We start from the raw sequence: 13,634 nt of genomic DNA, 5'->3' as shown, positions 1-13,634 counted from the left end.
TTCCTACCGCTACATCATCCCACTTGTTTGGTGGTCATTTATTTCGGTAATTGCATTCTGTCTCAATTTTCAACATCTCCTAAACGATAAGATGTCAGCGTAAACGTAAATGCACACGCTACTATGCTACAAAAGAAGCAGCTTTATTTTGTAAAGCAGCCAAAAATTCTGAACAGGCTTGTGTGAAATTTCAGCATGAGCCAGGTATAATTGGCGGCGTGATGGTGAAGAGGAGGATGAGGCGGAGAACAGGAAGGAAGCGTACACGGAGGCAAAACCAGGCATGCAATTGAAGGCCATTTTCTGGCAATTTTGCTAGCCCGAGTTGTACCCATTATCTCAAAATTATCCCATCGTGTTTATTTACTTACATGAGCCTGGTGCTCTCTAGCACGGCATATATTGGTGTCTGATGCGGTATTCTCCACAGGAGAGCCCTCCCTCAGGATGGGTCAGCCGGCAGACCATGAAATAGAGGACCTTCCGAAGCATGTGCAGGCCATCGAGCGGAACTCCAGGCAAAGTCATTCCAATCAGACGAACATGGGCGCAGGCTGATGCACATACTGCGCTTCAGCTCACGTATGAACACCGGCATCTAGCTAGGGAAGAAGGAGTGGAGGCCGGGTTGTTTACGATCTCGACATTCTTAGATGTTGGACTGACCTTGGCGTGAGGGAGTGTATATTTAAGGAGTAGATTAATTAAACATGATGGTATCTCGAGCTCATGCAGTAATATGACTGAGCGGACTCTACATGCATGATAAGTGACAAAAATTCAGGGGTTGTGTGGTGAGCTGTTTTAGTTAGAAAGTCCTTCTATCAGTGCTATATTTAAGGCGTAAAACATGGGCATGGCGTTATAGACACGTTAATATTAACGTATTGGTTCAGTTCAGTTTATACAAATACACCAGCTATAGGGCACGTTTCGGAAATGGTCCAGCTTCGACTACTTATCCATCCGTTACCCGTAACGAACTGCTCCCTGAATGAAGCGCCTCTGAAAGGCTTTGTAAGCCAAAACGTGACTCGTATGTTGTTTTTATGTGAGGGGTTGTTGTGTCTAGATGTAAATCTGAACACAACAACCCCTCACATAAAAACAACATATGAGTCACGTTTTTGGCTTACAAAGCCTTTCAGAACCAACATGCGAAGCCAAGTAATGCTTTCTTCATACCTAGTCTAACCTGTTTCTATTTTTATTACTGCAGTCAAGCCATCATGTCTGAGTCATCTACATCACTCTCAGAGTGGGCGTGAGGTCCGGGGCAATTTAACAGTCCTCCAGAACCATCCATCAGCAGAAAAGCTTTCTGTGGGGTAACGAACTAATTCAATTCGTTCACAGTTTTGCATGAACTAACGAGTCTAATTGTAAGAACCCTAGGATTAGTCATTTGCATGCACTATTATTCGAAGCAACGTGCAAGAGTACAACGGTCCATATTGAGTAATGGTAATGGTGTACAGGGGAAAGGGAGTTGAAGTTTTACGTGAAATCCTATGGGAACAGCGCGGCCGTTGACTTGTTTTTGGTCACAGCAACAGCACAGTTAACTCCTGCCCAATCAGGTTGCAAGTTTGAGCATGGACTGAGTAGACATGAGGAGATTTACGACATGTTGAATGGAAAAAGATATATTTCACTGCCAATACACCAAGGAAAAATAACGACGTGTATTTTTGGAACGTTCCTCCATACGCGAAATGACTTCCCAAGTTTACCAAACCCCATAATGGCTCTCAAGGATTTGCACTCATAACCTTTAGGTCTCTTGCATAAATCCTTAACCGCTGGGCTAACCAAAATAAATAAATAAATTGGTTTGGGTTAAGGTTTGCATGTACATTTCAACAACAGTACATTTTCCTATCGGAAACATCCCAAGTAGAACCCCTTTAGGAAACAGAAACCATTCCAAAGAACCACTGGGGAATCCTTTTCAGGAATAAGGAGTGTAGATATCTGTTTTCTACATCTCTGGAAGGAGTCTCCAGTGTCAGAGTTGTGGAACAGTCAGAGGTCAAGATGAAACTCGGGTAAGTCTTTAGGACGGGTTCTTGGTATCGAGCTACGGTTTTAACTACAAGAGAGTGAAAACAGAGAATCTGGTGAAGGACGCATCAGTTATAACGTGACTACATTGGGCAAAAGTGGGTTGAATCCGCATCATGGCGTTGTAAGCAAGTAAAATCTCTGCTTTGTCTTTGGTTTCAAATCTATGTCTGATGCACCAGCCCCATATCATCACAAAGTTGGGAGGGGGGGGATTACTTTTTGTGCTTCCACAGGGATGGTGTCCAGCCTGGAAACAATATTCATCTCAAATATTGCTCCTCTTTCTTGTCTGTGACATTTTGTCTGTGAATTGCAAAGTCAGCATTATTGAGTAACTCACTAGCCACCTGAAAGAGCAGACGGAAGCAGTAAATCATCTACATAGCGGCTTTAAATCAAGTTTGCCAGATCTGTGTGGGATAAAAAGGGGATGTACAGTATGGTGGTGCTGGTGGTGGTGTGGTAGCGCTTCTTCCTTACACCTCCTGAGCTTTGGTTACTGTTTCCTCATCTATGCATTAAGTATGCTGAGACCTAAAACCAATATACCATCGCATACGGAGGGGTTGTGGAGGAATAGTTGAATGACCGGCCAGCCGTTACTGTTTCATAATTATTCTCAAAAAGACTGAAATCATTATTCTCATCATCATCACCATCACCATCATGCCTCCTGCTCTCAGTGAGTGAAGTGCTATTCTGGCTCCACAGCTCATTTCCTGCCATTGCTATAATTATTCCAATTGCCGCACTCGTTATTCCTCCAGAGCCCGAGAGAGCGCACTTGAAAAGTGACCGAGTTAATGTAATGATAACGAACACGACCGGGCTTCACGGGGTGATCCCTTCATTCTGCTGGACTTACGTCTCGGTGCCATTTTCAATTCGGTGACGTGTGCACGAAACGCAATATTTCGGCTCCATGGGTTATTTTGGAATTCAAGCCCTATTTAGCTCTCTCACACACACACACACACACACACACACACACGACAAACATCATGAGAGGATCCGTTGGCAGAACCAAATCCTTCAAGTCCAAACGGAGTGCAGCAGTTTTCTGGCCGTTCTCCAAGCATCGACTGCAGAGTTTCCCCGCAGCGCCGAGCATCAAAGCAGTACAGCCTTCGTATTCAGCAGCAAACCACGAAGGCAAGATGTTTATAAAATTAATAAAAAGACCTGTCAGTTTGTCTCGGGTGTGAGATGGGAAATAAACACGCTTGGGAACAGATTAATGCAAGTCGTGTTTTATTGGCAAGGACTGCAGTGGGGTTTTTCCTCAAGGCCAGAGTCCTTCAGCAACAAGCTTAAAGGAACAGTACGGCCCCAAAAAAAAACTAACGTGCTAACCTTCTCAGAATTTCATTGCACTGGATCGACAAGGATAAACGTAGTGAACAAAGGGAATGAGAAGAAACTTCACATACTGGCTTTAAGCTACCTTATTAAACAAATAAAAACCATTCAACTGGAGTGCACCACATAATCCCGTCCAAACAGGGCTATCGTTTGTATTAAACGTGTTTAAGATAAAAGGTCAAATGAATCAACTTTAGACAAAGAAAAAAAGTTTCATTCCATGTTTATAGAGGTCAGTAAGTGTCTTTAACTACAGTAAGGTTCAAAAGTCCAAAAAAAAAAACATTCCTCAATTTTTTTTAATGCCTACAAACTAATCAAAGCACCTTTAAATTGCCCGTTTTGATCTCCTGTAGTTTTTTTTTTAAATCATTTTAAAAAAAACATGCATACTTGAGGTTACAGCACATTAACTGACAAAACACAAATACTGAACAGAAATCGATTGTTTCGAGTACTGATCGTCAAACGGAATTTTTTTGAAAAACGTTTAAAAATGATGATTTTTTTTTTTTTTTTTTTTTTAAAGTTTACGAAAGGCTATTACGAAATAGTTTGAGGTAACACCGAGGGGGGATAAATAAATAAAATAAAACGTAGTGGCTAAGGCAACGGGTTGTCCTGAATTCGTGTCGGTTTATACCCGTAGGATTGTAAACAGGAACGGCGGCGTCGAATCGGATTCCCGATTTCGATTCCCGAGGAAACAAGGACGTCACGGGCGCGATATAGCGAACTGACGTGAAGAATCTCGAACAACGTGCGATAAAATGGAGAGACGCTGCGTTGGCAGTTTATTAGGTACGCCCGCTTTTAAATGTGAACCTACCGGGCATTTTATCAGGCAAATCTATCATACGTGCCACGAACTTGGTGGCCACTCGGTGTACGTGTACGTTCTAACGTCCGAAACCGGTACCGCTACCAAAATGAGTAGTGGCCATGAAAAGACTCGTTCTTAGCGAGTTGATCTGAAATCACGTTAGCTAGTTACTTTGGGATCGAGAGCGGGTTTGGTTTCACTTCACGTACGCTTCGATCTCGATCCCTTAACATACTGGGTAAGAGCTGTTTAATTTCACTCGCGTAACTTTCGCGTCAACGTACAACGTACAGCTAGCATCATCTGGTACCGAGTTTGGTACTGAATCCCTGATATCAGTATTAGTATCCTCGCATCTCTAATCAAATGATAATCAATTTGATTGAATGAAGAAAGAAAAGAAAAAAGTGAAAACAAACGCATGTACAGAATTTAACCGAAGGGAACATTTCAAATTTACGTCTACGCCTATACCTACACACCCATGTTCATTTACAAAGGATTAGATTAGAGAAAAGGCGAATAGAAATAACCGCATTTCGTCCTGAACATTTCGATCCAAATTTCAGCTGTCGATCAAACGATTCACAGTCAAAACACAACATGATGAACACAACAAATCTGAAAAAAAAAAAAAAAAAAAGATAGGTAAAAATTTGCATAGGTAAAAATGTAGAAATATGCTTAAAACGGAATTTTTTTTTTTTTAAATCATAAAAATGACCGTATCCCGTATGTTCGACAGCTCAGTGAGAATATACACAGTGTCTGATCAGTGAGGCTCGGTGAAAATCTTGAACCTGGTGCGTAGTGCAAGACTCGACAGTGCGATAAAAGAGCCAGTGCTCCTTACGAAAATAAATACAAAATCACAATTAAATAAAAACAAATAAAATCAAATTAAAATGATGTGAAGGAGATGCACCTCGGTTCCCTTTCTAACCTCTACAGTCGATTGTCTACCTCGTCCATTCCGGGCTGGTCTTGTATTGACTGGCTGAGGAATATCGTAGCCTGTGTCTGCTCGAAGCTCTCAGGGCCGTCGAGATCATGGAGAGCAGGGGTCAGGGTTTCTGCTTCCGGCTCCGGTTCGGTCTCTGCGTAAGGTATAGGCAGGTAGCCGCCAACACGGGGCAGGCACATGCACCAGCCGGCGCCGGCCAGGTCCAGCTCGCTGTAGTTGAATCCAGCCTTCTTCAGCATCTTGAAGTCCACCATGTCTACGGATTCGCTCATCTCCACCAGAAGGTTCCAGAAAACGAAGCTCAGCAGGATACCCAGAAACTACAGAGGGAAGAAAAAAAAAAAAAAAGAAGTAAAAACTGTCCTAAAATGACTAAATTCTTGAAAAAAAATTAAAAATAAAACATACGTAAAGATCTGATCGTTATCCCTGCCTTAGAAACAACAGAGCTGCTAAGATCCTGAACAGGTTCCTGTGGTAAAAAAAAAATGTGCCTAAAGCGTTCCAGCGGTTATGAAAAAGGTTCCTGCTGTAGAAACACTTAATTTGTGCATTTAAAAAAAAAAAGAAAAAAAAAAGAAAAAAAAGTTCCTGTTGTTGAAGCACCCAAGCTGCTACGTTCCTGAAAAAGCTCTTGAGGTGAAGGCGCACCTTATTTTAGTGGTATTATGCAAACAGGGATGGCTCAAGCCTGAGACGGGAGCGTCTGGTGTATTTTTAAAGCATGCCTCTGATCTCTTTATTAGATCAAAGGATCGTCATCATAAAAGATATCAGACGAACGCAGACTGCATGACTCGGCTCTTTTAGCTAAGGCAGCATGCTGATGATGTCGGCGCAGGATCTCGCTCGCGGAATGGACCGACCCGGTGTTTAACGGTGATGTACGGCACTAGCCGCCGTCCCTGATGTGGTCTAGCCCCTCTCTGTATGGGCAGTGAGAGAGAGAAGCAGAGGAAATGGCAGTACAGGACCGAGTCTGTGGGTACTTAAACTGCTGAAAAGGTCCTTGCGGTCAAAATGTGCCTAAAGGGTTCCTGAGCTACCGAGAAGGTACCTGTGATAAAAATGTGCCTAATGGTCTTAAACTGATGAAAAGATTTGTGTTGTAAATTGGCCTGAACTTCTTAAACTGTTGAAAAGGTGCCTAAAGTTCCTGATCTGCTTTAAAAGGTTCTTGTGGTAAAATAAATAAATAAATAAATAAGATCTAGTCTAAATTTCTGATCTACTAAAAAGGTTCTTGCGGTGAAACCTAAAGTTCTTAAACTGCTGAAAAGTTTCCTGTGGTAAAAATGGCCTTAAAGTTTGCGAGGTGTCGAAAAGGTCCCCACGCTAAAAGTTGCCCAAAGCTCTGAGGAAAAGAAAAAAAAAAAAAAAGAACATTCATGGACTGCCGAAACTTCTTGAGCTGCTGAAATGGTTCCTGTGTTAAAACTGTGCGTAAAGTTCCAGGGCTGCTGTTGTAAAAGGTTCTTGTAAAAAAAAAGGGGGCTGAAATTCCCGAGCCACTGAAGGTTCTCCTGTAGTAAAATGGGCCTAGTTCAGGGCTACTGAAAAAATGGTTCCTGTGTCTGAAACACTAAAATTGATGAGCTCCTGGAAAGATGGACATGTACCTTAAGGATCTAAGCTCCTCAAACGGAAGTTCCTGAGCTGCTGAAAAGGTTCTTGTGGGGAAAGAAAAAAAACTTAAAGAGTGCCTCAGCTGGACAGAAAATTAGTTTGACACGGCGGCATCTTGAAAAGGTCAGTCTGAGCGTGTTTCCTGGTAACGGCTTATGCGACACATCATCGGCCCTGTGTTCCCGTTCCTGCCGTGTTTAACGCCCTGCCCAAATTGCTATGCGTGGTCATATTTACACACTGTTTCTGAGGGGGAAGAAATGCAGCTGGAGACGGTAACGTCGCATCCAAAAACAAGAAGCTGCTCAAATAGGAAACGATGGAGCTCGGGTTCAATAGGAAATGATGGAGCTCGGGTTCAATAGGAAATGATGGAGCTCGGGTTCAATAGGAGCCGACGGAGCCCGGGTTCAATAGGAGCCGACGGAGCTCGGGTTCAATAGGAGCCGACGGAGCTCGGGTTCAATAGGAGCCGACGGAGCTCGGGTTCAATAGGAGCCGACGGAGCTCGGGTTATTTTTCGGTTTATTTTTCAGTTTTGGAACAAATTGACAAGAGTCGTGAGTTCACCTTGTTTCCCAGAAGTCTGCAAGCTTCAAGCTTAGCGGTAGCGGTGACGTTCCTCTAGTTTTTAGATCTGTTAAACACTTTCATTTTTTTTGTTTCCCAGCAAACGTGTATCGTTCTCCTAACCAGGGACTGCTAAGTAACGGCGAGCTTTTACTCCAAGTCGTTTAACCAGTCTAGCCAGTTAAAACGTTATGTAGAACTTACATCTAACTGCACCACAGCTGCCTTCAAGTTCAGGAACTTTTTAAACGTTCTAAAACCATTTATCGGTTGCATAGCAACACCGTGTTCAGGGCTTCTGACCACTTGAAGGGCACCGTTCACATGACTGCTTTGATGCGATTTCTTTAATTCAATACAACGTGTCCAATCGACAAGGTTACAGATGAAGAGGCTAGTTCATTTGGTCAACAATTTCAAGATGAAATATAACGGCAAGTGGCGATCTCAGGCGTCCAAGCACCCTTCGCAAGCAGGGTTCTTCCCTATGGTACCTCAACGCCAGGGTTGTTAAATGGCAGTCGAATGCTGATTGGCTAACGGCAGCCATGTCTTTTAAGCATTCATCATTAGAAAAATCTGATGATCCAGTACACCAAAATTCAGCTTGATTGGGGTTTCTAGATATCTGAACATATCTCCGCCCATTATGAATGACCACACCCCCAAAACTATCCATACTGCTTTTAGGGAAATTTGGGGGAGGAAACGACAGACAAGAGATGTTTCACCTGAGGCAACCCCACGGCGCAGCAGATTCCTACTGTGACCCCGATGTTGTCGCCCATCCACAGGTTTACAGCGTGAATACATCCACGCACGTGTATGACATCGGCCAAATCTTCACGCTGAGAATAGAGGGGGATGGGGGGGGGGGGGGGGGACATGAAACGGCAAAATGATTCCAGACTCAACAATTTAGTTAAGGTCACCAGAATACGGCATCTCTCTCACACACACACAACAGCCCAGCATAACGGCAAAATTGAGACAGCGGCAGTAATAACGCGACAATGTGTCTGAATAAATGACCTCGTAAAGCCCGAGGTCCTGAATAATGGCGGCTGAAGATGTAAATACACGTTTCGTGGTTCTGCCAGTAAACTAGCAGACCTCGGATAATAAACAGGTGGCGGGCATAAACAATGAGTCACGGGAAGCATGCAGGAATAAAAGCAGTTTATTATCGTTATTACTGTAGCGTTGCGATGCCGTTTGCTCTTTGAACCAGGAATCCAATATCTGCGGGTGGATGAAATAAGCGGCTGTTCCTTAAACGAACGGACGCTTTAAGACAATACGAACCGAACGTACCTGTTTGGTAAGAGTCTTATAGCCGCACAGGGTGTTTACTACTTCTCCAGGCTGGAAAAAAAAACAAAACACACACACACACACACACACACACACATTACTACTACAGCACATTACTCCACATCGATCTGCTCGATTTTGGATTTTATTTTTCTATTGATTTTGCCCTGTTTTTATAATATATTGGAGCCCCCCCCACCCACCCCCACCCGGTATCCACGGGGGGAAGTGGAAACTTTCCACTTCACATCATTACATTTCACAGGTGGCTTGAATCTCACACCTCAGGCCGCGTGATTCCTCTTTACATCACATCCTCCAAAGAGCAGCTTGGTGGGGGTATTTATTTATTTTTTTTCTTCAGGTGGGGGGGGGGGGGGTGACTGTAGACAGGCGAAGGCGAGCCAGAACTCTACGGCGGCTGTGGCGCTCCGCCTGGTCCGTCGTCACGTCATACACACAGCGGGACGTCTCGGCTGATGAGACGGGTCACGTGATCACCCACGCTCCGTGGCTTGCTATTAAAAGAAGCGTGGTATCGCGTAATGTACTAGGGGCGAGGGCGGTATGACGATATAATATTTACATGACGAGCAATTGAAAATGCGCCGAAAATACCAAGACACGGGGTTCTCTTTCCTCTTTCTGAGAGAAATGATGATGGAGAGAGAGAGAGAGAGAGAAAGAGAGAGGACTGCAATTCTTCATTCATGCCTCGTGCACTTTGACCGAGTGTTTCGCTTCAAGCGGCCTGCCCTTCCACCTCCTCGCTCTTCCTTAGAAGCAGTGCATTAGCATCCGAATGGCATCACACTGGTTTATTATCCGAGAGAGAGAGAGAGGATCAGAGAGAGAGAGAGCGAGAGCGAGAGAGAGAGAGAGAGAGAGAGAGAGGATCAGAGGGAGAAAGGTCTCTACAGACCAGAGTGCAACTAATTCAATACATTGAGGCACCACATGCATGAGGCATCTTCCATCAGCCAAAGTGCACACACACACACACACACACACACACACACACACACACACACACACACAACCACATAAACAGACAAGGACAGAGAGACTCAGAGTGAGCAAAAGGGTCTACAAGAAAGATTCAGACAAGAGAGACAAAGAGAGCGAGTGAGAGAGAGAGAGAGAGAGAGTGTGTGTGTGAGTGTGAAAGAGAGGAAGACAAGAACAAGAAAGAGAGACACACACACACATAGACAGAGACAGAGAGAGAGAGAGAGAGAGAGAGAACAAGAGACACTTTAGGGTGTGTGAGATTCAGAAACCCCATTCCGAGTGCGAGAGAGACTTCGAGAAAGCAAGAGAAGCACCAGGAAAGAGCGAGAGACAGACAGAGAAAGAGATTGAGAGAAAAGAGGAAGAGACGGCGAGGCACCGCACGTACACCGTGGCGCCGGCGTGCGGGTTTTCTTCATCTTGTTTCCGTATACGGTTGCGATCAAAAGTATTCACCCCCGCTGCACATCGGGTTTATCGTCAAAGTGTACAGACTTTCAGCTGGTTGCGATGAGCAAATCAAAGTAAAGCGACTGAAATAGTTCGACACGACGAGTGCTTCAAGTGGTTTCACCAAATTCAACTCAACATGCAACTTATAATGACTTCTCCAGTCTCAAAATGTATACACACACACACACACACACACCGCTATCAAAAGTCCAAAAGTTTTTGCCGGCTGAGGAAACACCACTGATAATGGATAAGGAGTCTGTTAGAGAGAGAGAGAGAGATTACGATGGAGAGAAGTCTCACCTCTTTGTTGCGGATGCAGCAGGTGTAAGGAACTCCGCAGGCCAGCGGCCCGGTGCCGTTACAGAAGTGGTACTGGTTCACTTTCCAGTCCAGATATTCATCCCCTCCACAGCAGGAGAACTGCAGAGACAGGTTTCTCACAATGTAAACACTAGCACGTTCTTATCGCATTGATTACGCTGGCTTGTTGGACTCTACTTGCACGTCTGTCGCACGTCTCTGACCTTCACTTGCACGTAGTCCAGGATGTTTTTGAAGTCCAGGTCATCGTAGTAGTGCTTGATGCCTTGCCGTATGTTCTTCTGGAACAGTTCGGTCGTCTGCCCGAGGTGTGTGTAGGGGGATAAAGAGAAGGCAGAAAGTGACGGAAGGTGAACATGCGAGTGTGGAGTGCTGTGAGAAGCGCGACGTGTCTCTTACCGGTTTCTGAAACAGCAGCGCGATGATGAGCGCGATAACCTGGAGCGCCAGCAGCACCGACAGCACGCTCAGGAACTGCAGAGAGCACGCTCGGGTTTACACCGGCATCGTAAACACTTCCACGCTGACGTTTCGTATGAAGCGAGCGAGGCGCACTCACCATGTGCAGCAGGGTTTTGTTGTCGCGCAGTGAACCCACCATTCCCACCACAGACACGGAGAACATGACGAGACCCAGCAGGATGAGAACCACGGCCGGAGCCAGGAACACGCCCTCCAGCGTGCGGTGCTTCTGCCTCTCCACCTCCGCATACACGCCCACACACAGCACGCACAGGCCCACGAGCTGTCCACACACACACACAATTATTTATCAATTATCTTGTGTACGAGTGCACAAAACGTCAACACTGATCAAAATCAAAAAGCAGGCAAGGAAAACAAGCAGAACGCGCTGGAGAACGGACCATTATTCTTCTCAAGTTTCACTTCCTGTACCACTGAGGTGGGAATTGTGGTCAGGTCCGTCAGCAAGGTTTTTATAAACAGATTATGAAAGTTTACTCCGTCACGCTGAGAACTCTCATTCGTGAAATTATGGGAACGTTAAAAGAACATTAAGGGAACATTCTGCAAACGTAAAAAAATCTTTCTGTTTCCATAAAGACAACTTTCCTGACTGAAAACAACACCAAAAAAACCTTAAACATGTATGTTCCTGGAACCAAAAGCTGGGTAGAGATAGCGGGGAACCTTCTATCGATCTCGACTTCCCGCGCACTCCGCCGGAAACAGAAGAGTGACGTTGCTTTACACCCTTAACTGACCAGAGACTAGGGATGTCACGAGAACCGATACTTCGGTACCAACATTCTTGAAACGTGGCGGTACTTGTTTTTCTGCAGTACTGTTGGTACCGGATGTAACGAGAGCACCGGGGTTGCAATTCTTCCGGAACTGAAGGGGGCAGCAAATACGCGCAAGTGTTTTAGTCGGTCCACAAGTGGTGAAGAAGAAGAAGAACGCCTACAAGCACAAGGGAAAAACTACAGAAGTTTAGCTCCGCCCCGACTCGTTGAGAGGAAAAGAGAGGAAAGCTAGTATCGGTTTCCGGTGTGCAACCGATGCTATCGTTCATTTCAACCAAAGCGAGGAAACACCTGGAATTTGGCGAAGCACCTGAAAGACGGTCCTATATTATGTTTGTTTGAGGCAGCTGCATTGTAACCGTGAAACCAGCTAACGTTACGCTCCATGTAATGTTAGCGATAGCCTGTTATTTGTTAACGATGCTAACGCATTGCAGTGTTATAAACTACCTCCTAATGTTCCACCATGCATCGCCGTTCGGCCCGTGTCCTGTCAGATAAATGTAGCTAATGTCACTAATAATTATTCACATGTTCATGCTTTTAATAACTCTTTTTATCCTGTCACCAGATCAGTGAATTTAAACTAATGCTTGCATTCAGAATATAAAGGTGTGTGTGTGCACATGTTTAGGAGTGCACCTCCACTCATTGACAGTGTTTCATAACTAAAATCCCCCCCCCCTCTCTCTCCTCCTTTTTTATTTTATTTATTTTATCTTTATACCACACCGTGGTGTCGACTTTGGTATCGAGTATCGTGTACTTTTGGTGGTATCGGTACCGACTACTAGATTTTTGGTATCGTGACATCCCTACTAGAGACACGGTTTACTCAGCACAAATAACAGCATTGGGTTAAAAACAAACAAACAAACAAACAAACAAACAAACAAACAAACACACCAAAAAAATGTACAGACACGATGGATGAAAAGGAGAATTTTCGCTTTAAAATAACTGAATATTATTCTCTCGGTCCAGCTGCGTTACCCGGCTAGCCGCGTTAGCCGCGGTTTCATTCACACGAACGGGGGAAACAGCTGGTTTTTAGCTTGAATGCTACTCACCGAAAACAGCATGGAGTAAACGTTCAGCGTGAACTTAACACAGTAATAGAAGTGGATGTTCTTCTTCCAGTCTTCATACCGGGGCATGATGAGTCTCAGCCTGCTCCCAGACACACGCTCATTTACATTCAATCAAAGAGAAGCATAAATAACAGCGTCTACTAAAGCAGCTGAGGTAACGAGCACCTAATGCATAACCCGCTCCGTTTCAACAGACCACAACAGAAACATGATCGCTGCTTTCGGTTCTACTCATTACTGGGTTTTATATTGAAACAAAGGCGTTTCCATCACTACTCGGCTAAAGCGAAACTTGGACATATTGTAAACAAAAACAACTTCCGCCCCACTAACGGGCGCGCGCGTGTGCGCGTCCATTTAAAGGGCCAGCAGCGCATTTATTTCTTTTCTTCCCACAGCCTGAGGTGTGATAAAAACGTCGAAAATTGGTCATTTAGATCGACCTTGTGTAAGCTTAGCCGTTTATAAACAAAATACTCAGCACATGATACGTGTCAGTGTGTTAGAAATAGTTTTTATCACTTTCTACTGAAGCATGACTCAACCTTTTTCACTGTTCACAATTTTCCCCCTCAATACTGTCTGAAAACTATGTCTTAATGGTGTCTGTGGTAAATTGGGATATATATTTTACATTTTTTAATTTCATCGCCAATGGATTTTTTCTCCACAGCGACATATCGTGTCCTTTCGTTGCTCAGGAGACAGCGAGTCCGAATGATGGTATATTCCGGATTAATGCAGGCTAGCTAGCGCTAATG

General features: G+C 44.5%; 1 protein-coding gene across 1 annotated transcript; it reads right to left on the bottom strand.

Moving 5' to 3' along the window:
* Positions 1 to 3,301: 3,301 nt before the first annotated feature.
* On the bottom strand, positions 3,302 to 13,431 carry zgc:110329 (uncharacterized protein LOC550500 homolog). The gene is made up of 8 exons (XM_053610504.1): positions 12,853 to 13,431; positions 11,074 to 11,259; positions 10,914 to 10,988; positions 10,718 to 10,813; positions 10,494 to 10,613; positions 8,727 to 8,777; positions 8,144 to 8,260; positions 3,302 to 5,536 (listed from the first exon to the last, which is right to left on the bottom strand). Exons 1-8 carry the CDS (start codon positions 12,937 to 12,939, stop codon positions 5,198 to 5,200), a joined length of 1,071 nt encoding a protein of 356 aa, XP_053466479.1. The 5' UTR covers positions 12,940 to 13,431; the 3' UTR covers positions 3,302 to 5,197.
* Between the last annotated feature and the right edge of the window lie 203 nt (positions 13,432 to 13,634).

Source organism: Ictalurus furcatus, chromosome 22 (assembly GCF_023375685.1).
Source record: "Ictalurus furcatus strain D&B chromosome 22, Billie_1.0, whole genome shotgun sequence".
Taxonomy (NCBI): Eukaryota; Metazoa; Chordata; class Actinopteri; order Siluriformes; family Ictaluridae; genus Ictalurus; species Ictalurus furcatus.
The sequence above is the reverse complement of the archived record's forward strand: the minus strand, read 5'-3'. Positions and strand labels throughout refer to the sequence as shown.